The sequence below is a fragment of the Petromyzon marinus genome, chromosome 74 (genome assembly GCF_048934315.1).
Source record: "Petromyzon marinus isolate PM22_M1 ecotype Great Lakes invasive population chromosome 74, UKy_Petmar_22M1.pri1.0, whole genome shotgun sequence".
Lineage (NCBI taxonomy): Eukaryota > Metazoa > Chordata > Hyperoartia > Petromyzontiformes > Petromyzontidae > Petromyzon > Petromyzon marinus.
The window spans coordinates 7,961,775-7,985,675 of record NC_133740.1 but is presented as its reverse complement, the minus strand read 5'-3'; the positions used below and the strand labels follow the sequence as shown (position 1 = coordinate 7,985,675).

General features: G+C 50.6%; 1 protein-coding gene across 2 annotated transcripts in view; it reads right to left on the bottom strand.

Annotated features, from left to right (window-relative positions):
* DHX9 (DExH-box helicase 9) overlaps positions 1-23,719 on the bottom strand; it is an 84,418-nt gene extending 60,699 nt beyond the window's left edge. The window contains exons 1-6 of one of the 2 annotated variants that reach the window (XM_076056067.1): positions 23,613-23,719; positions 19,767-19,915; positions 18,407-18,547; positions 17,082-17,223; positions 14,084-14,238; positions 11,265-11,413 (exon numbers count right to left, since the gene is read on the bottom strand). In XM_076056067.1, coding sequence (XP_075912182.1) covers positions 11,265-11,413; positions 14,084-14,238; positions 17,082-17,223; positions 18,407-18,547; positions 19,767-19,877 — 698 coding nt within the window. In that variant the 5' untranslated portion in view covers positions 19,878-19,915; positions 23,613-23,719. Of the gene's footprint in view, positions 1-3,180; positions 3,246-11,264; positions 11,414-14,083; positions 14,239-17,081; positions 17,224-18,406; positions 18,548-19,766; positions 19,916-23,612 lie in introns of those variants that run through there. The other variant, XM_076056068.1, reaches the window with a different exon arrangement.
* Positions 23,720-23,901: the final 182 nt, after the last annotated feature.

Genomic DNA, 23,901 nt, shown 5'->3' with positions numbered 1-23,901 from the left:
CCTACAGGTTCCAGCGTTAGTCTACGGGTCCGGCGTTAGCCTACGGGTTCCAGCGTTAGTCTACGGGTTCCAGCGTTAGTCTACGGGTCCGGCGTTAGTCTACGGGTTCCAGCGTTAGTCTATGGGTTCCAGTGTTAGCCTACGGGTCCAGTGTTAAGTCTACGGGTTCCAGCGTTAGCCTACGGGTCCAGTGTTAGTCTACGGGTCCAGTGTTAGTCTACGGGTCCAGCGCTAGCCTACGGGTCCAGCGTTATGTCTACGGGTCCAGTGTTAGCCTACGGGTCCAGCGTTAGCCTACGGGTCCAGTGTTAGTCTACGGGTCCAGCGTTAGTCTACGGGTCCAGCGCTAGCCTACGGGTCCAGCGTTAGCCTACGGCAGGGGTCGGGAACCTATGGCTCGCGAGCCAGATGTGGCTCTTTTGATGATTGCATATGGCTCGCAGATAAAACAAAATATTCTCACTTGTTTTAATCCATCCATCGATTTTTCACTGCGCATGTCCTGTTCAGGGCTGCAGGAGCAATTGTCCATTATTTTAATTGGATGATACTGGCCTACGTTTGCCGTTGCTGGGTAAAACAGGTAAACGCCCCCTTTTGAATCAGTCTGAGACTGCGTCTGCTCGGTCATTAGCTCAAAGCTAACCCTTCGACGAAGAAGATGGCGAAAAGAAAAAAAGACGACGAGTATCGTACATTTCAGGACGAATGGACCGAAGAATTCGCCTTTGTGGAGAGAGCGGGTTCTGCGGTGTGTCTAATTTGCAATGACAAAATTACATAGTTGAAACGGTCGAATGTAAAGCGGCACTTCGACACGCGCCACGCTACCTTTGCATCAAAATACCCTGCGGGAGACAGCAGAAAGAAAGCGTGCCAAGAGCTTCTGAGCAGGGTGCAAGCTAGCCAGCAGCAACTCCGCGTATGGACCCGGCAAGGTGACTATAATTCGGCTAGCTTTGCTGGTTCTTTAGCAATAGTGAGGAACGGAAAACCATTCACAGATGGCGAGTATGCTAAAACGTTCATGCTGGATGTAGCCAATGAACTTTTTGATGATCTTCCGAACAAAGACAAGATAATCAAACGGATACAAGACATGCCTCTGTCGGCAAGAACTGTTCATGATCGTACCATCGTGATGGCAAACAAAGTGGAGGAAACGCAAGTGAAGGACATAAATGCAGCGCCGTTCTTTTCTCTGGCTTTGGATGAGTCAACAGACGTGAGCCATTTGTCGCAGTTCAGCGTGATTGCAAGATATGCTGTTGGTGACACACTGCGCGAAGAAAGTCTTGCTGTTCTGCCATTAAAAGGGTCCACAAGAGGTGAGGATTTATTCAAGTCTTTCATGGAGTTTGCTCAAGAAAAAAGTCTACCTATAGATAAACTTCTCTCAGTGTGTACTGATGGTGCTCCGTGTATGGTGGGGAAAAACAAAGGATTTGTGGCGCTTCTCCGTGAACATGAAAATAGACCCATCCTAAGTTTCCATTGCATTATACACCAGGAGGCACTTTGTGCTCAGATGTGTGACAGGCAGTTTGGCGAAGTGATGTCGCTGGTCATTCGTGTGATCAACTTTATTGTTGCCCGAGCCTTAAATGATCGCCAGTTTAAAACACTGCTGGATGAAGTTGTAAATAACTATCCTGGTCTGCTTTTGCACAGCAATGTGCGTTGGTTGTCAAGAGGGAAGGTGCTTAGCCGTTTTGCGGCTTGCCTGAACGAAATCCGGACTTTCCTTGAAATGAAAGGCGTCGGGCATCCTGAGCTAGCCGACACCGAGTGGCTCCTCAAGTTTTACTATCTCGTAGATCTGACTGAACATCTGAACCAGCTCAACGTGAAAATGCAAGGCATTGGAAATAGTGTTATCCCTTCAACAAGCTGTATTTGCTTTTGAAAACAAGCTGGAGCTTTTCATCACGGATCTTGAAACAGGTCGTTTACTACATTTTGAAAAACTGAGCCAATTTAAAGATGCATGCACAGCAAGTGAGCCCATTCAAAACCTTGATCTCCACCAGCTAGCTGGCTGCACATCCAGTCTCCTACAGTCCTTCAAAGCACGCTTTGGAGAATTTCGTGAGCACACTCGTCTTTTTAAGTTCATCACCCATCCAAACGAGTGTTCACTGAACACAGCCGACCTGAATTACATCCCTGGTGTCTCCGTCAGAGATTTTGAAGCAGAAGTGGCTGACCTGAAGGCCTCAGACATGTGGGTGAATAAGTTCAAGTCACTGAATGAAGATTTGGAAAGAATCACACGACAGAAAGCGGAGTTGGCGAGCAAGCACATGTGGACAGAAATGAAAAACTTGGAACGCGCTTCCTGTCACATACCACACACTGCAGCGTGTGAGTATTGCTGTATTGACCATGTTTGGATCTACGTATGCATGTGAGCAGTCATTCTCACATCTTAAAAACATCAAGTCCAACCTACGATCACGTTTAACGGATGAAAGCCTCAACGCTTGCATGAAGCTTAACCTCACCAAGTACCAACCCGACTACAAAGACATCAGCAAATCCATGCCGCACCAGAAGTCGCATTAATGGTGAGTGTTATAACAACATTATTTAAAAGAATAAATTCAGAGGCTTATTATACTGACATTTAGTTGAATTCACTTTTAAAATATATTATATGGCTCTCACTGAAATAAATTTCCAAATTTTTTGCTTTCATGGCTCTCTTAGTCAAAAAGGTTCCCGACCCCTGGCCTACGGGTTCCAGCGTTATGTCTACGGGTTCCAGCGTTAGTGTACGGCTCTCCAGCGCTAGCCTACGGGTCCAGCGTTAGTCTACGGGCTCCAGGGCTAGTCTACGGGCTCCAGCAGCAGCAGCACCGACACCTCCGTGACGTCCGCATCTGGGCGGGGTGCCACCGAGGCTCGCCAACTCGCGAGCCTCGGTGGCACTGCCGCCGGGGGGGGGGGGGGGGGGGGGGGGGTACCCACGCACGGCGGCGCCCAAAGAATCCCGCAAGTCCGACACGGGCCGACGCCGTGACTGTCGGCGGTCGAGCGAGCGAGCGGGGAGAGCACAATCGTGGGGATCGGGTAAAAGTCGTCGCTTCGTGCATCGGCGTTCACACGACGGAGGTGGGAGGTAGGGGGGGGTAGGGGGGGGGGATAGGGGGAGGAGGAGGAAGACAGGGTGTGCCGTACGTGAGAGGGTGCCGGTGAGGGCGCTGCTGTGGCTAACGGAACCGGCACTGCGCATCCACAGAGCCCTGGAGGAAACGACAACAACGGTCATGGTTACACCCCCCGCCGCCGCCGCCGGAACACCCTATCGGGCCCGGCACCACAGCCTCCACCGCCGCCACCGGCGGCGACGTTGGCGCCGGTCGCGGTGGTGGTGGCTTGGTCGGGGTTGGGTGGTTGGGTGGGTGGGTGGTGGTGGTGGTGGTGGGTGGGTGCGGGACCACCCGGCTAACGATCAGCGGGCCGCTCCGGGCTCCTGCACCGCGGGCCGTCACGCCGGGGATAGTCGTACGCCGACCGCGGGCGCGTCATCCAGCCCCCCACCCCCTACCCCCCCACCCCCCCCCCCCCACCCCACCCCCCCCTCGGGGCCGATTGCGGCACCGCGGACGCGCCCACGGACGACTGCACTTGCTTGGTTTGGAATTTGGCGGTGATCGTGGCGTGGATGGGTTTGGGAACTTTGCCGATAAGAGTCACCACCTGTCAATGGGTCTCTGTGTGCGACGGGTCTATGGGTCTCTGTGTGATGAGCCTACGGGTCTCTGCGTGATGAGTCTACGGGGTCCCTCTGTGTGAGTCTACGGGGTCTCTCTGTGCGAGTCTACGGGTCTCTCTGTGCGAGTCTACGGGTCTCTGTGTGAGTCTACGGGACTCTCTGTGCGAGTCTACGGGTCTCTGTGTGAGTCTACGGGTCTCTGTGTGTGAGTCTACAGGTCTCTGTGCGAGTCTACAGTCTCTCTGTGTGAGTCTACGGGTCTCTCTGTGCGAGTCTACGGGTCAGTGTGTGAGTCTACGGGTCTCTATGTGTGAGTCTACGGGTCTCTGTGTGAGTCTACGGGTCTCTGTGTGTGAGTCTACGGGTCTCTCTGTGTGAGTCTATGGGTCTCTCTGTGTGAGTCTATGGGTCTCTCTCTCTCTGTGCGAGTCTACGGGCCTCTCTGTGCGAGTCTACGGGGTCTCTGTGTGAGTCTACGGGCCTCTCTGTGTGAGTCTACGGGTCTCTCTGTGTGAGTCTACGGGTCTCTCTGTGTGAGTCTACGGGTCTCTGTGTGAGTCTACGGGTCTCTGTGTGTGAGTCTACGGGTCTCTCTGTGTGAGTCTACGGGTCTCTCTGTGTGAGTCTACGGGTCTCTTTGTGCGAGTCTACGGGTCTCTGTGTGAGTCTACAGTCTCTCTGTGTGAGTCTACGGGTCTCTGTGTGTGAGTCTACGGGTCTCTCTGTTTGAGTCTACGGGTCTCTGTGTGCGAGTCTACGGGTCTCTGTGTGAGTCTACAGTCTCTCTGTGTGAGTCTACGGGTCTCTCTGTGTGAGTCTACGGGTCACTCTGTGTGAGTCTACGGGTCTCTCTGTTTGAGTCTACGGGTCTCTGTGTGCGAGTCTACGGGTCTCTGTGTGTGAGTCTACGGGTCTCTGTGTGCGAGTCTACGAGTCTCTCTGTGCAAGTCTACGGGTCTCTGTGTGAGTCTACGGGTCTCTCTGTGCGAGTCTACAGGTCTCTGTGTATGAGTCTACGAGGCTCTCTGTGTGAGTCTACGGTCTCTCTGTGTGAGTCTATGAGTCTCTGCGTGAGTCTACGGGTCTCTATGTGCGAGTCTACGAGCCTCTCTGTGCAAGTCTACGGGTCTCTCTGTGCGAGTCTACGGGACTCTCTGTGTGAGTCTACGGGTCTCTCTGTGCGAGTCTACGGGTCTCTATGTGTGAGTCTACGAGTCAGTGTGTGAGTCTACGGGTCTCTGTGTATGAGTCTACGAGGCTCTCTGTGTGAGTCTACGGTCTCTCTGTGTGAGTCTACGGGTCTCTATGTGCGAGTCTACGGGTCTCTCTGTGTGAGTCTACGGGTCTCTCTGTGTGAGTCTACGGTCTCTCTGTGTGAGTCTACGGGTCTCTCTGTGCGAGTCTACGGGTCTCTATGTGTGAGTCTACGGGTCTCTCTGTGTGAGTCTATGAGACTCTCTGTGCGAGTCTACGGGTCTCTCTGTGTATGAGTCTACGGGTCACTCTGTGCGAGTCTACGAGACTCTCTGTGTGAGTCTACGGGTCTCTCTGTGTGAGTCTACTGTCTCTCTGTGTGAGTCTACTGTCTCTCTGTGCGAGTCCACGGGCCTCTCTGCGCGGGTCTACGGGTCTCTGTGTGAGTCTACGGGTCTCTGTGTGTGAGTCTACGGGTCTCTGTGTGTGAGTCTACGGGTCTCTCTGTGTGAGTCCACGGGTCTCTCTGTGCGAGTCTACGGGTCTCTATGTGCGAGTCTACGGTCTCTCTGTGTGAGTCCACGGGTCTCTTTGTGTGAGTCTACGGGTCTCTCTGTGCGAGTTTACGAGTCTCTCTGTGCGAGTCTACAGGTCTCTCTGTGCGAGTCTACGAGTCTCTCTGTGTGAGTCTACGAGTCTCTCTGTGCGAGTCTACGGGTCTCTCTGTGTGAGTCTACGGGTCTCTCTGTGCGAGTCTACGAGTCTCTCTGTGCGAGTCTACGAGCCTCTCTGTGTGAGTCTATGAGACTCTCTGTGCGAGTCTACGGGTCTCTCTGTGTGAGTCTACGGGTCTCTCTGTGTGAGTCTACGGGTCTCTATGCGCGAGTCTACGAGACTCTCTGTGTGAGTCTACGAGTCTCTCTGTGTGAGTCTACGGGTCTCTCTGCGCGAGTCTACGAGTCTCTCTGTGCGAGTCTACGAGTCTCTCTGTGCGAATCTACGAGTCTCTCTGTGCGAGTCTACGGGTCTCTCTGTGTGAGTCTACGGGTCTCTCTGTGCGAGTCTACGGGGTCTCTTTGTGTGAGTCTACGGGTCAGTCTGTGTGAGTCTATGAGACTCTCTGTGGGAGTCTACGGGTCTCTTTGTGCGAGTCTACGGGTCTCTATGTGCGAGTCTACGGGTCTCTCTGTGGGAGTCTACGGGTCTCTCTGTGTGAGTCTACGGGTCTCTCTGTGTGAGTCTACAGGTCTCTATGTGTGAGTCTACGGGTCTCTCTGTGTGAGTCTATGGGTCTCTGTGTGTGAGTCTACGGGTCTCTGTGTGTGAGTCTACGGGGTCTGTGTGTGAGTCTACGGGTCTCTGTGTGAGTCTACGGGTCTCTCTGTGTGCGAGTCTACGGGGTCTCTGTGTGAGTCTACGGGTCTCTCTGTGTGAGTCTACGGGTCTCTCTGCGCGAGTCTACGAGTCTCTCTGTGCGAGTCTACGAGTCTCTCTGTGCGAGTCTACGAGTCTCTCTGTGTGAGTCTACGGGTCTCTGTGTGTGAGTCTACGGGTCTCTGTGTGAGTCTATGGGTGCTCTCTGTGCGAGTCTACGAGTCTCTCTGTGTGAGTCTACGGGTCTCTGTGTGCGAGTCTACGAGTCTCTCTGTGCAAGTCTACGGGTCTCTGTGCGAGTCTACGAGTCTCTCTGTGCGAGTCTACAGGTCTCTGTGTATGAGTCTACGAGGCTCTCTGTGTGAGTCTACGGCCTCTCTGTGTGAGTCTATGAGTCTCTGTGTGAGTCTACGGGTCTCTCTGTATGAGTCTACGGGTCACTCTGTGTGAGTCTGCGGGCATCTCTGTGCGAGTCTACGAGTCTCTCTGTGTGAGTCTACGGGTCTCTATGTGCGAGTCTACGAGCCTCTCTGTGCAAGTCTACGGGTCTCTCTGTGTGAGTCTACGGGTCTCTGTGTGTGAGTCTACGGGTCTCTCTGTGCGAGTCTATGAGTCAGTGTGTGAGTCTACAGGTCTCTGTGTATGAGTCTACGAGGCTCTCTGTGTGAGTCTACGGTCTCTCTGTGTGAGTCTATGAGTCTCTGTGTGAGTCTACGGGTCTCTCTGTGTGAGTCTACGGGTCTCTCTGTGCGAGTCTACGGTCTCTCTGTGTGAGTCTACGGGTCTCTATGTGTGAGTCTATGAGACTCTCTGTGCGAGTCTACGGGTCTCTATGTGTGAGTCTACGGGTCTCTCTGTGTGAGTCTATGAGACTCTCTGTGCGAGTCTACGGGTCTCTCTGTGTATGAGTCTACGGGTCACTCTGTGCGAGTCTACGAGTCTCTCTGTGTGAGTCTACGGGTCTCTCTGTGCGAGTCTACGGGTCTCTGTGTGCGAGTCCACGGGCCTCTCTGCGCGAGTCTACGGGTCTCTGTGTGAGTCTACGGGTCTCTGTGTGTGAGTCTACGGGTCTCTCTGTGTGAGTCTACGGGTCTCTCTGTGCGAGTCTACGGGTCTCTCTGTGCGAGTCTACGGTCTCTCTGTGTGAGTCCACGGTCTCTCTGTGTGAGTCCACGGGTCTCTTTGTGCGAGTCTACGGGACTCTCTGTGCGAGTCTACGAGTCTCTCTGTGTGAGTCTACGAGTCTCTCTGTGCGAGTCTACGGGTCTCTCTGTGTGAGTCTACGAGTCTCTCTGTGCGAGTCTACGAGTCACTCTGTGCGAGTCTACGGGTCTCTCTGTGTAAGTCTATGAGACTCTCTGTGCGAGTCTACGGGTCTCTCTGTGTGAGTCTACGAGTCTCTCTGTGTGAGTCTACGGGTCTCTCTGTGTGAGTCTACGGTCTCTCTGTGTGAGTCTATGAGTCTCTGTGTGAGTCTACGGGTCTCTCTGTATGAGTCTACGGGTCACTCTGTGTGAGTCTGCGGGCCTCTCTGTGCGAGTCTACGAGTCTCTCTGTGTGAGTCTACGGGTCTCTCTGCGCGAGTCTACGAGACTCTCTGTGTGAGTCTACGAGCCTCTCTGTGTGAGTCTACGGGCCTCTCTGTGTGAGTCTACGGGTCTCTCTGCGCGAGTCTACGAGTCTCTCTGTGCGAGTCTACGAGTCTCTCTGTGCGAGTCTACGAGACTCTCTGTGTGAGTCTACGAGTCTCTCTGTGTGAGTCTACGAGTCTCTCTGTGCGAGTCTACGAGTCTCTCTGTGCGAGTCTACGAGTCTCTCTGTGCGAGTCTACGAGACTCTCTGTGCGAGTCTACGGGTCTCTTTGTGCGAGTCTACAGGTCTCTCTGTGCGAGTCTACGGGTCTCTCTGTGCGAGTCTACGGGTCTCTCTGTGCGAGTCTACGGGTCTCTCTGTGCGAGTCTACGAGTCTCTCTGTGCGAGTCTACGAGTCTCTCTGTGCGAGTCTACGGGTCTCTCTGTGTGAGTCTATGAGACTCTCTGTGCGAGTCTACGGGTCTCTCTGTGCGAGTCTACGAGTCTCTCTGTGCGAGTCTACGAGTCTCTCTGTGCGAGTCTACGAGTCTCTCTGTGCGAGTCTACGGGTCTCTCTGTGTGAGTCTATGAGACTCTCTGTGCGAGTCTACGGGTCTCTCTGTGCGAGTCTACGGGTCTCTTTGTGCGAGTCTACGGGTCTCTCTGTGCGAGTCTATGGGTCTCTCTGTGCGAGTCTACGAGTCTCTCTGTGCGAGTCTACGGGTCTCTCTGTGTGAGTCTACGGGTCTCTCTGTGTGAGTCTACGAGACTCTCTGTGTGAGTCTATGAGACTCTCTGTGCGAGTCTACGGGTCTCTTTGTGCGAGTCTACAGGTCTCTCTGTGTGAGTTTACGGGTCTCTGCGTGAGTCTATGAGTCTCTTTGTGTGAGTCTACGAGTCTCTTTGTGTGAGTCTACGAGTCACTCTGTGTGAGTCTACGGGACTCTCTGTGTGAGTCTACGAGTCTCTTTGTGTGAGTCTACGAGTCACTCTGTGTGAGTCTACGGGTCTCTCTGTGTGAGTCTACAGGTCTCTCTGTGTGAGTCTATGGGTCTCTGCGTGAGTCTACGGGTCTCTGCGTGAGTCTACGGGTCTCTGTGTGGTGAGTCTACGGGTCTCTCTGCGCGAGTCTACGGGCCTCTCTGCGCGAGTCTATAAATTATTTATCGACCAGGGCAGTAGAGGGAAAGGCCATGCGGGATTTTTATTTATTTATTTACCACGGAGCGGATCGTGTGCGCGTTACAACACACTCTCGGGGGTCACGGATGGCTCGCGGGCGGGGTCGCGGCCTCTTTGCCACGACCCCGACCGGTCCTAACTCGTTTCCCGCTCGCTCAGGCAGAGCGCCCGCGATCCACAACCCCGTGGCCGATTTATCGCGAGCGGTAGCGCGAGTGAAAACGGATTTTTTTTTGTGTGTTCCTCCAAGGTTCTGCGGAGCCGCCTATCGTAAATGACGACGACGATGACGACGACGACGACGATGACGACGATGAATGCCTTAACGACAACACTTGCTCTCCCACTCTCTGCCCCTCCCCCCCTTGCTCTATCTCTCTCTCTCTCTCGTCGACCACAAGACAGCAGCAACGTCAATGTTACTTTCCCATCTTGTGTGTTTTTTTACTTTGTCCCCGGCACCTGACGTTCCAATGTCTACATCCCACTGTTGAGTTTAAGGCCACCCCCCCCCACCACCACCCCCTTGGCAGGTGTCTCAGTGGTAGATCCCTGGTTTCATATCCCTCTCACCCCCCCGCCCCCCCCATCGTCAACTGTCTAAGTGGTACAGCCCTAGCTACATATCCCTCTCACCCCCCTATCTGTCTGAGTGGTACATCCCAAGTCACATATCCCTCTCACCCCTCACTATCTGCCTCAGTGGTACATCCCTAGTCACATCCATCTCACCCCCCTCACTATCTGTCTCAGTGGTACAACCCTAGTCACATCCATCTCACCCCCCTCACTATCTGTCTCAGTGGTACAACCCTAGTCACTATCCCTCTCACCCCCCTCACTATCTGTCTCAGTGGTACAACCCTAGCCACTATCCCTCTCACCCCCCTCACTATCTGTCTCAGTGGTACAACCCTAGTCACTATTCCTCTCACCCCCCTCACTATCTGTCTCAGTGGTACAACCCTAGTCACTATCCCTCTCACCCCCCTCACTATCTGTCTCAGTGGTACAACCCTAGCCACTATCCCTCTCACCCCCCTCACTATCTGTGTCAGTGGTACAACCCTAGTCACATCCATCTCACCCCCCTCACTATCTGTCTCAGTGGTACAACCCTAGCCACATCCATCTCACCCCCCTCACTATCTGTCTCAGTGGTACATCCCTAGTCACATCCATCTCACCCCCCTCAATATCTGTGTCAGTGGTACAACCCTAGCCACATATCCCTCACCCCCCTCACTATCTGTCTCAGTGGTACAACCCTAGTCACATCCATCTCACCCCCCTCACTATCTGTCTCAGTGGTACAACCCTAGTCACATATCCCTCTCATCCCCCTCACTATCTGTCTCAGTGGTACAACCCTAGTCACATCCATCTCACCCCCCTCACTATCTGTCTCAGTGGTACAACCCTAGCCACTATCCCTCTCACCCCCCTCACTATCTGTCTCAGTGGTACAACCCTAGCCACTGTCCCTCTCACCCCCCTCACTATCTGCCTCAGTGGTACACCCCTAGCCACATATCCCTCTCACCCCCCCTCACTATGTCTCAGTGGTACATCCCTAGTCACACATCCATTTCACCCCCTCACTATCTGTCTCAGTGGTACAACCCTAGTCACATCCATCTCACCCCCCTCACTATCTGTCTCAGTGGTACATCCCTAGTCACATCCATCTCACCCCCCTCACTATCTGTCTCAGTGGTACAACCCTAGTCACATCCATCTCACCCCCCTCACTATCTGTGTCAGTGGTACAACCCTAGTCACATCCATCTCACCCCCCTCACTATCTGTGTCAGTGGTACAACCCTAGTCACATCCATCTCACCCCCCTCACTATCTGTGTCAGTGGTACAACCCTAGTCACATCCATCTCACCCCCCTCACTATCTGTGTCAGTGGTACAACCCTAGTCACATCCATCTCACCCCCCTCACTATCTGTGTCAGTGGTACAACCCTAGTCACATCCCTCTCACCCCCCTCACTATCTGCCTCAGTGGTACATCCCTAGTCACATCCATCTCACCCCCCTCACTATCTGCCTCAGTGGTACAATCCTAGTCACATATCCATCTCACCCCCCCTTCTCAGTGGTACATCCCTAACAAGCCAGTCCCTACCCCCCCCCACAGCCTCCTCCCCCAACAGCAATGGTACGGCCCCCCTGTCCAGGGCCGCTCACCACCACCACCACCACCACCCCCAACCTGTTGTGGTCGGGCCCCACTTGGCTGTAGGTGTAGTCAGCTTGGATGCGCTCCTTCTGGAAGTACTGGTGGAGCCGCGACTTAGCGTTCTCCAGCGTCCAGTTGCCGTGCAGCCCGGCGTTCAGGTCGACCTCCTCCGACTCCAGCGTCTTGACAGGGAAGAGGGCGGAAAAGTTTCGATTTAAAGCTTTCGCGACTGCAAAGGGTTCATCCTCTTCGGTTCTTTCGGTAAAGTCGCCGCCGCGTAGAATGAGGATAAAATAAGCAATCGATAAAATAAAAATAAACGCGATAAAATTCTCACGACGTTTCGGCCACAACACAAAGCGGCCTTCGTCAGGTGAAGGGGACGAGACTGCCTCGAGGACAGCGCTGGAGTCTCGTCCCTTCACCTGATGAAGGCCGCTTGTGTTGTGGCCGAAACGTCGTGAGAATTTTATTGTGTTATTTTAGTTTATTAATTTATTATTTTATTCTCATTCTACGTGGTGACTTTACCGAAAGAACCAAAGAAGGCCGAAATGGTTACGGGTGGGGGTCATGGCTGAAAATGGTGCCACGGTGGCCAGGAGATGTTAACTCACTCGCCTGGTACGCATGAGGTCGTGGGTTCGATCCCGACCATGACGACTGCGGTATATCTGGAGTTTGCGCGTGGCTGTGAGATGTTAACTACCTCGCCTGGTACGCATGAGGTCGTGGGTTCGATCCCGACCATGACGACTGCTGTATATCTGGAGTTTGCGCGTGGCTGTGAGATGTTAACTACCTCGCCTGGTACGCATGAGGTCGTGGGTTCGATCCCGACCATGACGACTGCTGTATATCTGGAGTTTGCGCGTGGCTATGAGATGTTAACTACCTCGCCTGGTACGCATGAGGTCGTGGGTTCGATCCCGACCTTGACGCGTGTTCTTTTGGAGTTTCTCTCTCTCCCCAACATGATCGTGTGGATATGTCTCCAGGTCCTTCGGCTTTTTCCCCTCCACATTCAGAATCAACGTGCGTTTCGAGCGTTCGGCCGCTGTACATTTCCGCATGGTAAGCCACTTCGTTGATCTGCCATTTGTGATGGCCAGGTCGCTGCTAAACAAGAGCTACATATTGTGATTTAAAGCTTTCTTGACTGCAGCAATTCATATTCTTAGCTCTTTCGGTAAAGTCACGTTGAAACAATGAAATATATTATTATTTTATTGTTTCACCTTCAACGTGACTTTACCGAAAGAGCTAAGAATAAGAGCTACATAGCTCAGTGGGCCTTAGCTGGTAAAACAATGTTATACAATTAGATTTTTTTTTTTAATAGATATTCATACCGCATGAATTTGACGAGCTCAGTTCAACACGTGGGCTTTCGCGACCAATATTATTCGGGTGAGATCTCCTGAGTATAAACGTGTCACAACCCTCCGCCACCCGACACAACCAATTAGCAGAGGATTTGTCACGGAAAAACAAAACGCCAATTAGTTTACCACTTCAGCCCACCGGTGTGTTGGGAGAGTAAATCCGCAACATTCACAATTGCGAGTACGACGTTTCGCTGGCACTCAAAATTGTAAATGTTGGCCGATTAACTCTCCAACACACACACATTGGTGGGCTAAAGAAGCAACTGATGGCAGCGTTTTAGTTCACGTGACAAATCCCTTTCTAATTGGCTGCCGGGTGGTGGAGGGCCACGACACATTATTTGCACGTGCGCGCGATCTCACCCCAAAAAAACCTTCGTTGTACGACGTCAGTTTTAGTTTCAGACTTCCTAGACGGCGAAATTCGACGGAGTTATCGGATCGCGGCAAGTTCCTCCGCCGTTTCCTTGCCGACTCTCTCTCTCTCTCTCTCCCTCCCGTGGTCGCGTCGATCTTCTCCGGGGGACGCCCCCTCCGGCTTTTCGCCCTCCACGTTTGACAATCGACGCCAACGCGCGTCCCTAAGGAGGAATTTGGCTGCTGCGATAAATTTTACCGCACGGCGATGGCGGCGATGGCGGCGATGGCGGGCCACTTTCGTTGAGCTGCCATCGTTTGCGGCGGCCAGGGGTGGCTATTGAATAAGCAATGTTTGAAAATGCTTTTCGTTTCAAACGCGCTTTAATGAAATGTACCCGTACGAGTGATGGAAGGACTCCCACGACTCCAGGAAGCGGACCCCGAAGTTTGCCCATGACGTAAGGGGACCGTGGTCCAATTACAGCCACCGTGAGTTGAGCGTGGACAATTAGAGCCAAGCCGAAACATAACATGTAAAAAAAACAATGTTTAAAAATATATATTTTTTATTTTTAATGATAGAATATAGTATTACATTTCGATTTAAAGCTTTCGTGACTGCAAGGATTCATCTTCTTTGGTTCTTTCGGTAAAGTCACCACGTAGAATGAGAATGAAATAATAAATTAATAAAATAAAATAACACAATAAAATTCTCGCTCCAGCGCTGTCCTACCAGACAGTCTCGTCCCTTCACCTGATGAAGGCCACTTGTGTTGTGGCCGAAACGTCGTGAGAATTTTATTGTGTTATTTTATTTTATTAATTTATTATTTTATTCCCATTCTACGTGGTGACTTTACCGAAAGAACCAAAGAAGATGAATACGGTATTGTCATCAGTGTGACATAAGTATACCAAGTTTGCAATCGATACCACATTTGGAAGTGGGTTACAATTGAGTTACAAGATTTGAGGATACAACAACAACAACAAACAGACAGAACAGCGAGTTCAAAGGAAGCGTGTATGAAGAGCTACACACCAGCCGCGCGGTGGGGCATGTTGTCTTCGGTGTGCGTGCCATTCCCCCCACACACTCACCGCCTCGTTCTCCTCCTTCTCCTTCTTTATGTAGTACTCTTTCAGGTTAATGCCTCTGTCGCACTGGTAGCCACCGTCACCGCCAGCACCACCGCCGCTACCGCCAACGCCGCCGCCGCCGTAGCCGCCGCCGCCGCCACCACCACCACCAAACCCTAACGCACGGGAGAGGACAGATGTGTAGTTATGAGGCTCCAGTTTGAAGCGACATTATTTTTTTATTTTTTTTATTTTACCATGTATAGGCCCCACCGAACTGCACAACTACTTGGCTATCCGCAAATGATCAGGTGGCTTCAGCGGTACACATCGTCATCACGCGGGGAATTTACAGCGGCCAAATACTCGAAACGCACGTTGATTCTCGACGTGGAGGGAAAAAACCGGAGGACCCGGAGGCAAATCCATACTAGCCATCGACCGATCGATGTATGCAACAACAATAACAACACTTTCCTGGCTCCAGCCCGGCAGAAGACTCGGCCCCACCAGGCGGACGACAAGCAGAGCCACGCCGATCAACATCAATCAAACTCCGCCAACCCGCCCCGCGTAAAGAGATTGCAACTACTGTACTGTAGAGGGCGACGGCGTGGATTCGGGATTGACCGCAGCGACGCGCATGGACTTGTAATACGCATGTCCAAGAATGGCAATATCGGCACCTCCACTGCCACCACCGTCAACGCACCACGACCTCAAATCGGCGCCGCCGCCACCACCACCAATCCCACCACAACCACCCCCGACGATCACCGCCAACTCCACTAACCACCAGCGATCAAGGGAACCACCATCGGCACCTCCATCGAGTGGACTTTAACATAGCCATTCCTGTGACCAGTCACAAGCTAATCCCTTAGCTATTTCAATGCTTAATTGCTAGTTGCCTCTGTGGATGTGTAGGTTTTGACTTTAACATAGCCATTCCTGTGACCAGTCACAAGCTAATCCCTTAGCTATTTCAATGCTAAATTACTAGTTGCCTCTGTGGATGTGGAGGTTTTGACTTTAACATAGCCATTCCTGTGAACAGTCACAAGCTAATCCCTTAGCTATTTCAATGCTAAATTACTAGTTGCCTCTGTGGATGTGTAGGTTTTGACTTTAACATAGCCATTCCTGTGACCAGTCACAAGCTAATCCCTTAGCTATTTCAATGCTAAATTACCAGTTGCCTCTGTGGATGTGTAGGTTTTGACTTTAACATAGCCATTTCCGTGACCAGTCACAAGCTAATCCCTTAGCTATTTCAATGCTAAATTACTAGTTGCCTCTGTGGATGTGTAGGTTTTGACTTTAACATAGCCATTTCCGTGACCAGTCACAAGCTAATCCCTTAGCTATTTCAATGCTAAATTACTAGTTGCCTCTGTGGATGTGTAGGTTTTGACTTTAACATAGCCATTCCTGTGACCAGTCACAAGCTAATCCCTTAGCTATTTCAATGCTAAATTACTAGTTGCCTCTGTGGATGTGTAGGTTTTGACTTTAACATAGCCATTTCCGTGACCAGTCACAAGCTAATCCCTTAGCTATTTCAATGCTTAATTGCTAGTTGCCTCTGTGGATGTGTAGGTTTTGACTTTAACATAGCCATTTCCGTGACCATTCACAAGCTAATCCCTCAGCTATTTGCACAAGCTAATCCCTAAGCTATTTCAATGCTAAATTACTAGTTGCCTCTGTGGATGTGTAGATTTTGACTTTAACATAGCCATTTCCGTGATCATTCACAAGCTAATCCCTCAGCTATTTGCACAAGCTAATCCCTAAGCTATTTCAATGCTAAATTACTAGTTGCCTCTGTGGATGTGTAGGTTTTGACTTTAACATAGCCATTCCTGTGACCAGTCACAAGCTAATCCCTTAGCTATTTCAATGCTAAATTACTAGTTGCCTCTGTGGATGTGTAGGTTTTGACTTTAACATAGCCATTTCCGTGACCACTCACAAGCTAATCCCTCAGCTATTTCAATGCTAAATTACTAGTTGCCTCTGTGGATGTGTAGGTTTTGACTTTAACATAGCCATTCCTGTGACCAGTCACAAGCTAATCCCTTAGCTATTTCAATGCTAAATTACTAGTTGCCTCTGTGGATGTGTAGGTTTTGACTTTAACATAGCCATTTCCGTGACCAGTCACAAGCTAATCCCTTAGCTATTTCAATGCTAAATTACTAGTTGCCTCTGTGGATGTGTAGGTTTTGACTTTAACATAGCCATTCCCGTGACCATTCACAAGCTAATCCCTCAGCTATTTGCACAAGCTAATCCCTAAGCTATTTCAATGCTAAATTACTAGTTGCCTCTGTGGATGTGGAGGTTTTGACTTTAACATAGCCATTTCTGTGACCAGTCACAAGCTAATCTCTTAGCTATTTCAATGCTAAATTACTAGTTACCTATGTGGATGTGTAGGTTTTGACTTCAACATAGCCATTCCTGTGACCAGTCACAAGAGAATCCCTCAGCTATTTGATATGTAAACCCCTTTGTCAAGGTGCCTCACTTCTCCCAACCAGCTTAAAAGTCGCGACACGAATCTTAACATCGTTCACTGAAGCTCTGTCGTCCCGACAGTTCTGTACCTTTCACCTGAAGACGGCCGCTTGCGTTGTGGCCGAAACGTCGTGAGAATTTTACCGCGTCATTTTATTACTTTTATTCTCATTCTACGTGGTGACTTTACCGAAAGAACCAAAGAAGATGGATTTACGTATTAACCGGAGCAACGCGCTTGTTCGGCTTCAGCACGCGCGGCTCGCGAATGAACATTTGCACGACGGGCAAAGTGCAGCTGCTTTTAAGCTCATTCATTTGGGGCTCAAGGGGAGAGAAATCCACGAGTCATTACATTAATTCACGTCAACAATCAATCCCGGGCGCGGAAAGTTGATCCGCAACAGGATTCGGACAGACCGCACGGGGGACAAATGGAGACTCTCACCGCGCGTCCAGTTTTTTTGTTTGTTTGTTTTGTTTTGCGGCCGCATACCTTGGGGGGCGAGTCCTCCGCCCTGCCCCCCTCCCAGGGCGAGGTGAGGGGGTAGGGGACCCCCCGTAGGGAGTATCCCCTCTCCCGGCAGCGACGGCGGCCCCTCCGTCAACGGACTGCTCATCGGAAGGGCGAGCGGCGCCTTCAACCCACGCACGGAACGCATTCACGGGACAACACGGTGCTCGCATTAGCGGCAGACGGCTCGGCAAGCTTCAACAGCAGCAACAACGCGGGTTTTGTATCTTCATGGCTGGGTGGTTGGGTGGTGCGGGTGGGCGAGTGAGTGACCGAGGCCAGGCGAGCGATTGAGCGAGCGAACGATTGAGCTTACAAGCGAGCGATCGGGCAGGACGAGTGAGCCGGCGAGTGGGCGAGCGAGTTGAGTGATCAAGCAGACAAGAGAGTGATGATGAATTTGGTGAGATGGCGAGCACGTTAAGAGATTGAGTGAGCGATGCGGAGACTGGGGAAGCAAGCGATTCGGTGAGCGTTCGAGTGAGCGAACGAGCACTCCAGTTCGTGGGCGAGTGAGTGAGCGATCGTGCGGGCAAGCGAGTGACGTGGCTAGTGAGGAAGCAAGTGATTTGGTGAGCGTGAGTTTGCGCGAGCACTCCAGTTCGTGGGCGAGAGAGTGAGCGAGCCAACTTCTAAGAGAGCGGGTGAGTGAGTGAGCGAGTGGCCGAGCTACTGAGCGAACTTCTAAGTAAGCGGGTGAGCGAGCGAGTGAGCGGGCAAACCGCACAGCCAACTGCTAAGTGAGCGGGTGAGTGAGTGAGCGAGCAAACTGCTCAGCCAACTTCTAAGTGAGTGGGTGAGTGAGTGAGCGAGTGAGCAAGCAAACCACTCAGCCAACTTCTAAGTGAGTGGGTGAGTGAGCGAGTGGGCGAGCAAACCGCACAGCCAACTTCTAAGTGAGCGGGTGAGTGAGTGAGCGGGCGAACTGCTAAGTGAGCGGGTGAGTGAGCGAGTGAGCAAGCAAACCACTCAGCCAACTTCTAAGTGAGTGGGTGAGTGAGCGAGCAAACCGCACAGCCAACTTCTAAGTGAGCGGGTGAGTGAGCGAGTGAGCGAGCAAACTGCTCAGCGAACTGCTAAGTGAGCGGGTGAGTGAATGAGCGTGTGAGCAAACTGCTCAGCGAACTGCTAAGTGAGCGGGTGAGCTGAGCGAGTGAGCAAACAAACAGCTCAGCCAACTTCTAAGCGAGCGGGTGAGCGAGCGAGCGGGCGAACTGCTCAGCGAGCGGGTGAGTGAGCGTGCGTTCGTGAAAGGGGAAGGGGGGGGGGGGTGGGCAGGGGGTGGCAGAGCGCGGTGCGGGTCTCACCGAGAGGGCCGGCACCTCTTCAGGCTTCATCTCGCCGATGCGGACGAGGTAGTTGACGAAGTCGCGCGCCGCGTTGCTCTGTGCATCTTTCTTCGCTGTCGAGTTGCCCATGCCGGTGTAGGTGTAGCCTTCAACGCGAACCTGCGGCGAGGAGGTGTGACGCACGCGCGGCGAGGAGGTGTGACGAGGGGTGGTGCACGCGCGGTGAGGAGGAGGTGTGACACGCGGCGAGGTGTGACACACGTGCGGTGAGGAGCAGGTGTGACGCGCGGTGAGGTGGTGTGATGCATGGTGAGGTGTGATCCACAGGGAGGTGCTACACGCGGGGAGAGAGACATGCGGGGAGAGAGACAAGCGGGGAGAGAGACACGCGGGGAGAGACACGCGGGGAGAGAGACACGCGGGGAGAGAGACACGCGGGGAGAGAGACAAGCGGGGAGAGAGACAAGCGGGGAGAGAGACACGCGGGGAGAGAGACACGCGGGGAGAGAGACTCGCGGGGAGAGAGACACGTGGGGAGGTGACATGCGGGGAGAGACACGCAGGGAGAGAGACATGCGGGAAGAGAGACACGCAGGGAGAGAGACACGCGGGGAGAGAGACAAGCGGGGAGAGAGACTCGCGGGGAGAGAGACACGCGGGGAGAGACACGCGGGGAGAGAGACACGCGGGGAGAGAGAGACACGTGGGGAGGTGACACGCGGGGAGAGAGAGACACGTGGGGAGAGACGTGGGGAGAGAGAGACACGTGTGGGGAGAGACGCGGGGAGAGAGACACGTGTGGAGAGTGACACGCGGGGAGAGAGACACGCGGGGAGAGAGACACACGCGGGGAGAGAGACACGCGGGGAGAGAGAGACACGTGGGGAGAGAGACACGTGGGGAGAGAGACACGCGGGGAGGTGACACGCGGGGAGAGAGAGACACGTGGGGAGAGAGACACGCGGGGAGAGAGACACGCGGGGAGAGAGAGACACGGGGAGGTGACACGCGGGGAGAGAGACACACGCGGGAAGAGAGACACGCGGGGAGAGAGAGACACGTGGGGAGAGAGACACGTGGGGAGAGAGACACGCGGGGAGAGAGACACGCGGGAAGAGAGAGACACGCGGGGAGAGAGACACGCGGGGAGAGAGACACGCGGGGAGAGAGACACTCGGGGAGAGAGACACGCGGGGAGAGAGAGACACGTGGGGAGAGAGACACGCGGGGAGGTGACACACGAGCGAGAGAGACACGCGGGGAGAGAGACACGTGGGGAGAGAGACACGTGGGGAGGTGACACACGAGCGAGAGAAACAGGAGGTGTTCTACGAGAGTCGAGCAGTAGCCATAGCGGCCGCGTCGGTATAAGCCGCACCTCGCAGGTGAAGGTGGGACGGTGTTTGCTGTTCCCACAGCGGATATCGTAGGTGGGCGTGAGCTTGCGCTTGCCACACCACGCGTAGAGGTGGTTCTTGATGTCGGCCATGTCGGTCTCTCCACCTCCTCACAACGCCTCTCCCCCTGCTGCACAACAGAGACAAAAGATTCCCCATCATGGACTTAACAGGCTGTTGGGGCAAGTGTCGTTAATCTGTACGTCTCAAACATCTACGAGGTAAAGTCACCACGTAGAAGGGAAACAATAAAATAATAAAATATACAAAACAATAAAATGTTAAATTTTATTTTTTATTGTTTTATATCTTTTTTTATTTTATTTTATTGTTTCCCTTCTACGTGGTGGTGACTTTACCGAAAAAACCATGAACATGAATCCCTGCAGTCACGAAAGCTTTAAATCAAAATCTATAGGGTACTTCCCGAAAGGGTAGGCAGCTGACATTTGGTAACCCAGGCAGCTTTTAGGGAGAGAAATCTATCTACAATCTATATATCAATCAAGGCCTTAATCCGTACGTTTGAAAATTCTTGAGGGTACTTGCCGAAAAGGTAGAAGGATGACATCTGCTACCCAGGTAGATTTTAGGACACTAATAAAAGGAAGAGAGAGAGATCTGAAAATCTCAGATTTTTCATTTTAAGGCCCCCAAATCTCGATGTTTAAGTGCCCCATTAACACGTTTTGTTTGCGTGGTGCCATTCAGAAACCGTTCAACATATCAGATTAAGGTTTTTTTTTTTGTTCCTTTGATAGAGCGTTAGATGGCAAAAAACATTAAAACCATGGGTGGGTTGTATCTTTGATGGCTTTTGAGATTTCGATTTAAAGCTTTTGTGAGTGCAGGGATTCATCTTCTTGGTTGTTTCGGTAAAGTCACGTAAAATGGAAATAATATAATTTCCATTTAAAATATTATTTTATTTCCATTTAAAAATATTCTTTTATTTCCATTTTAAAATATTATTTTATTTCCATTTTAAAATATTATTTTATTTCCATTTTACGTGACTTTACCGAAAGAACCGAGGAGATGCTTTCGAGATATTTCGGAATGAACAAAAATGCGCGTCTCATGATTTACACATCTGAATACAGTGAGTGGTACCTCGGTATACGACCGCTTTGGAATACGTCGAATTTGGTCTACGTCGTGTTTTGACGAGAGGAAAAAAATGTCTTGGGGTACGACGCCTCGCTTGGGATACGATGTCTTGGGGTACGACGTCTTGTGATACGACGCCTCGCTTGGGTTACGACGTCTCGCTTGGGATACGTCTTGCTTGTGATACGACGTCTTGGGATACGCCTTTGCTTGTGATACGTCTTGCTTGGGGTACGACGTCTTGGGGTACGACGTCTTGCTTGGGGTACGTCTTGCTTGTGATACGACGTCTTGTGATACGACGCCTTGCTTGGGGTACAACGTCTTTCTTGGGATACGTCTTGCTTGTGATACGACGTCTTGTGATACGACGCCTTGGGATACGTCTTGCTTGGGGTACGACGTCTCGCTTGGGATACGTCTTGCTTGTGATACGTCTTGTGATACGACGCCTTGTGATACGACGCCTTGCTTGGCATGCGACGTCTTGCTTGGGGTACGACGTCTTGGGGTACGACGTCTTGCTTGGGATACGTCTTGCTTGTGATACGACGTCTTGTGATACGACGCCTTGGGATACATCTTGCTTGGGGTACGACGTCTCGCTTGGGATACGTCTTGCTTGTGATACGACGTCTTGTGATATGACGCCTTGCTTGGCATGCGACGTCTTGCTTGGGGTACGAGGTCTTGGGGTACGACGCCTTGCTTGGGATATGACGTCTTGGGGTACGACGTCTTGCTAGAACTTGTATGGGTCGGGATGAGTCGCCGCGTTCCCGAGTAGACCCCGTTCACGACCGAGACAAAGCGCCGCTCCTCAGTCTGCCCGTAGATCTCGTTCCGTGCACAACCCCCCTTGGCTGTAACTCTCTGTTCATTTTCACGTGTTGTTTTTTTTGTCATTTTAACGCCTCTCAGTTAAGGTAAAGCGATGTTAAGTTGCATTTTTTAAACTTATTTTTTAAATCGAAATTATTTTAATTTATTTATGCATTCATTTTAGTAACAAGTAGTGTCTAAATAATGTTATGCAACCCCATTAATCTATAATATGCCATATAAAATATCATTTCTTATACTCTGGAAGGGAATATTTCCTATCCCTTGATTTCTTATGGGAAAAATTCGTTTGGTATTCGTCATTTTGGGTACGAGTCCTCCTACCTCCTGGAACGAATTGACGATGTGTACCGAGGTACCACGGTAATTCCAAAACGGTAAAAGATAGTAGAGCTTCCCATATAGACTATTGAGTGAATTTTTCGTTTGTTTACAATAACAAACACAGAACGGAATCTTTAAATTGAGCGGTTTCCGATGGATCAAGTCTTTAAATATAACAAGTTGAACTCGAGTCGTCAACTATTGTGGAAAAATAGCAAATGTTATAATAAGTGATGTTAATGTAATCATTAAATGTAGCGATATGTTAAATTATTATAATGAGTGATGCTAATGACATTATTATAAGGAGTGATATGTTAAATTACATTATTATAAGTAGCGATATCTTAAATAACATTATTATAAGGAGTGATATGTTAAATGACATTATTATTATAAGTAGCGATATCTTAAATAACATTATTATAAGTAGTGATATATTAAATGACATTATTATAAGTAGTGATGTTAAATGACATTATTATAAGGAGTGTGATATGTTAAATGACATTATTATAAGTAGTGATATGTTACATTACAATAATGAGTGATATCTTAAATTACATTATAAGGAGTGATGTTAAATTACATTATTATAAGTGACATGTTAAATGACATTATAAGGAGTGATGTTAAATTACATTATTATAGGTAGTGATATGTTAAATTACATTATTATGAGTAGTGATATGTTAAATTACATTATTATTATAGGTAGTGATATGTTAAATTACATTATTACGAGTGATATCTTAAATAACATTATTATAAGTAGTGATATGTTAAATTACATTATTATAAGTAGTGATATCTTAAATAACATTATTATAAGTAGTGATATATTAAATGACATTATTATAAGTAGTGATGTTAAATTAAATTATTGTAAGGAGTGATATCTTAAATAACATAAGTAGTGATATGTTAAATGACATTATTATAATAAGTGATATGTTACATGACATTATTATGAGTGATATCTTAAATAACATTATTATAAGTAGTGATATCTTAAATAACATTATAAGGAGTGATATGTTAAATGACATTATTATAAGTGATATGTTAAATGGCATTATTATAAGTGATATGTTAAATGACATTATTATGAGTGATATCTTAAATAACATTATTAGTAGTAGTGATATGTTAAATAACGTTATAAGTAGTGATATGTTAAATGACATTATTATAAGTAGTGATATGTTAAATGACATTATTATGAGTGATATCTTAAATAACATTATTATAAGTAGTGATATCTTAAATAACATTATTATAAGTAGTGATGTTAAATTAAATTATTATAAGTAGTGATATGTTAAATGACATTATTATGAGGGAACACTCAGGCCTCGACTAGAACTAGGCCGCAACCACCGCCACCGCCGCCGCCGCCGCTCGCTCACGCCGAACCTCGCAAACCCACCGCCGCTGCCGCTGGCTACACCCCCCGGCGTGTGGCGTGTGTCACGGTGTGGTGCGTGCGGTTCGTGTAGCTTGTGAACGCGTCTGACCCCGCGCTCAGCACGAGCGGGGACCCAACTCACCGCTCCGATGGGTCGCCGTCTGCGCGAAGCCAAATTCAGCAGCGGCGCGGCGTGGCCGAGACGCCGCGCGCCCATTGGTCGGCGCGGGTGGCCACGTGACCCGCCACGTCCACTCCTCCCCCTCCTTTGCTCTTCCCCCTCTCTCGTACTTCCTCCGTGCCCTCCCCCCCTCCTACTTCCTCCCTCCCCCTCCCCCCTCCTACTTCCTCCCTCCCCCTCCTACTTCCTCCCTCCCCCTCCCCCCTCCTACTTTCTCCCTCCCCCTCCCCCCTCCTACTTCCTCCCTCCC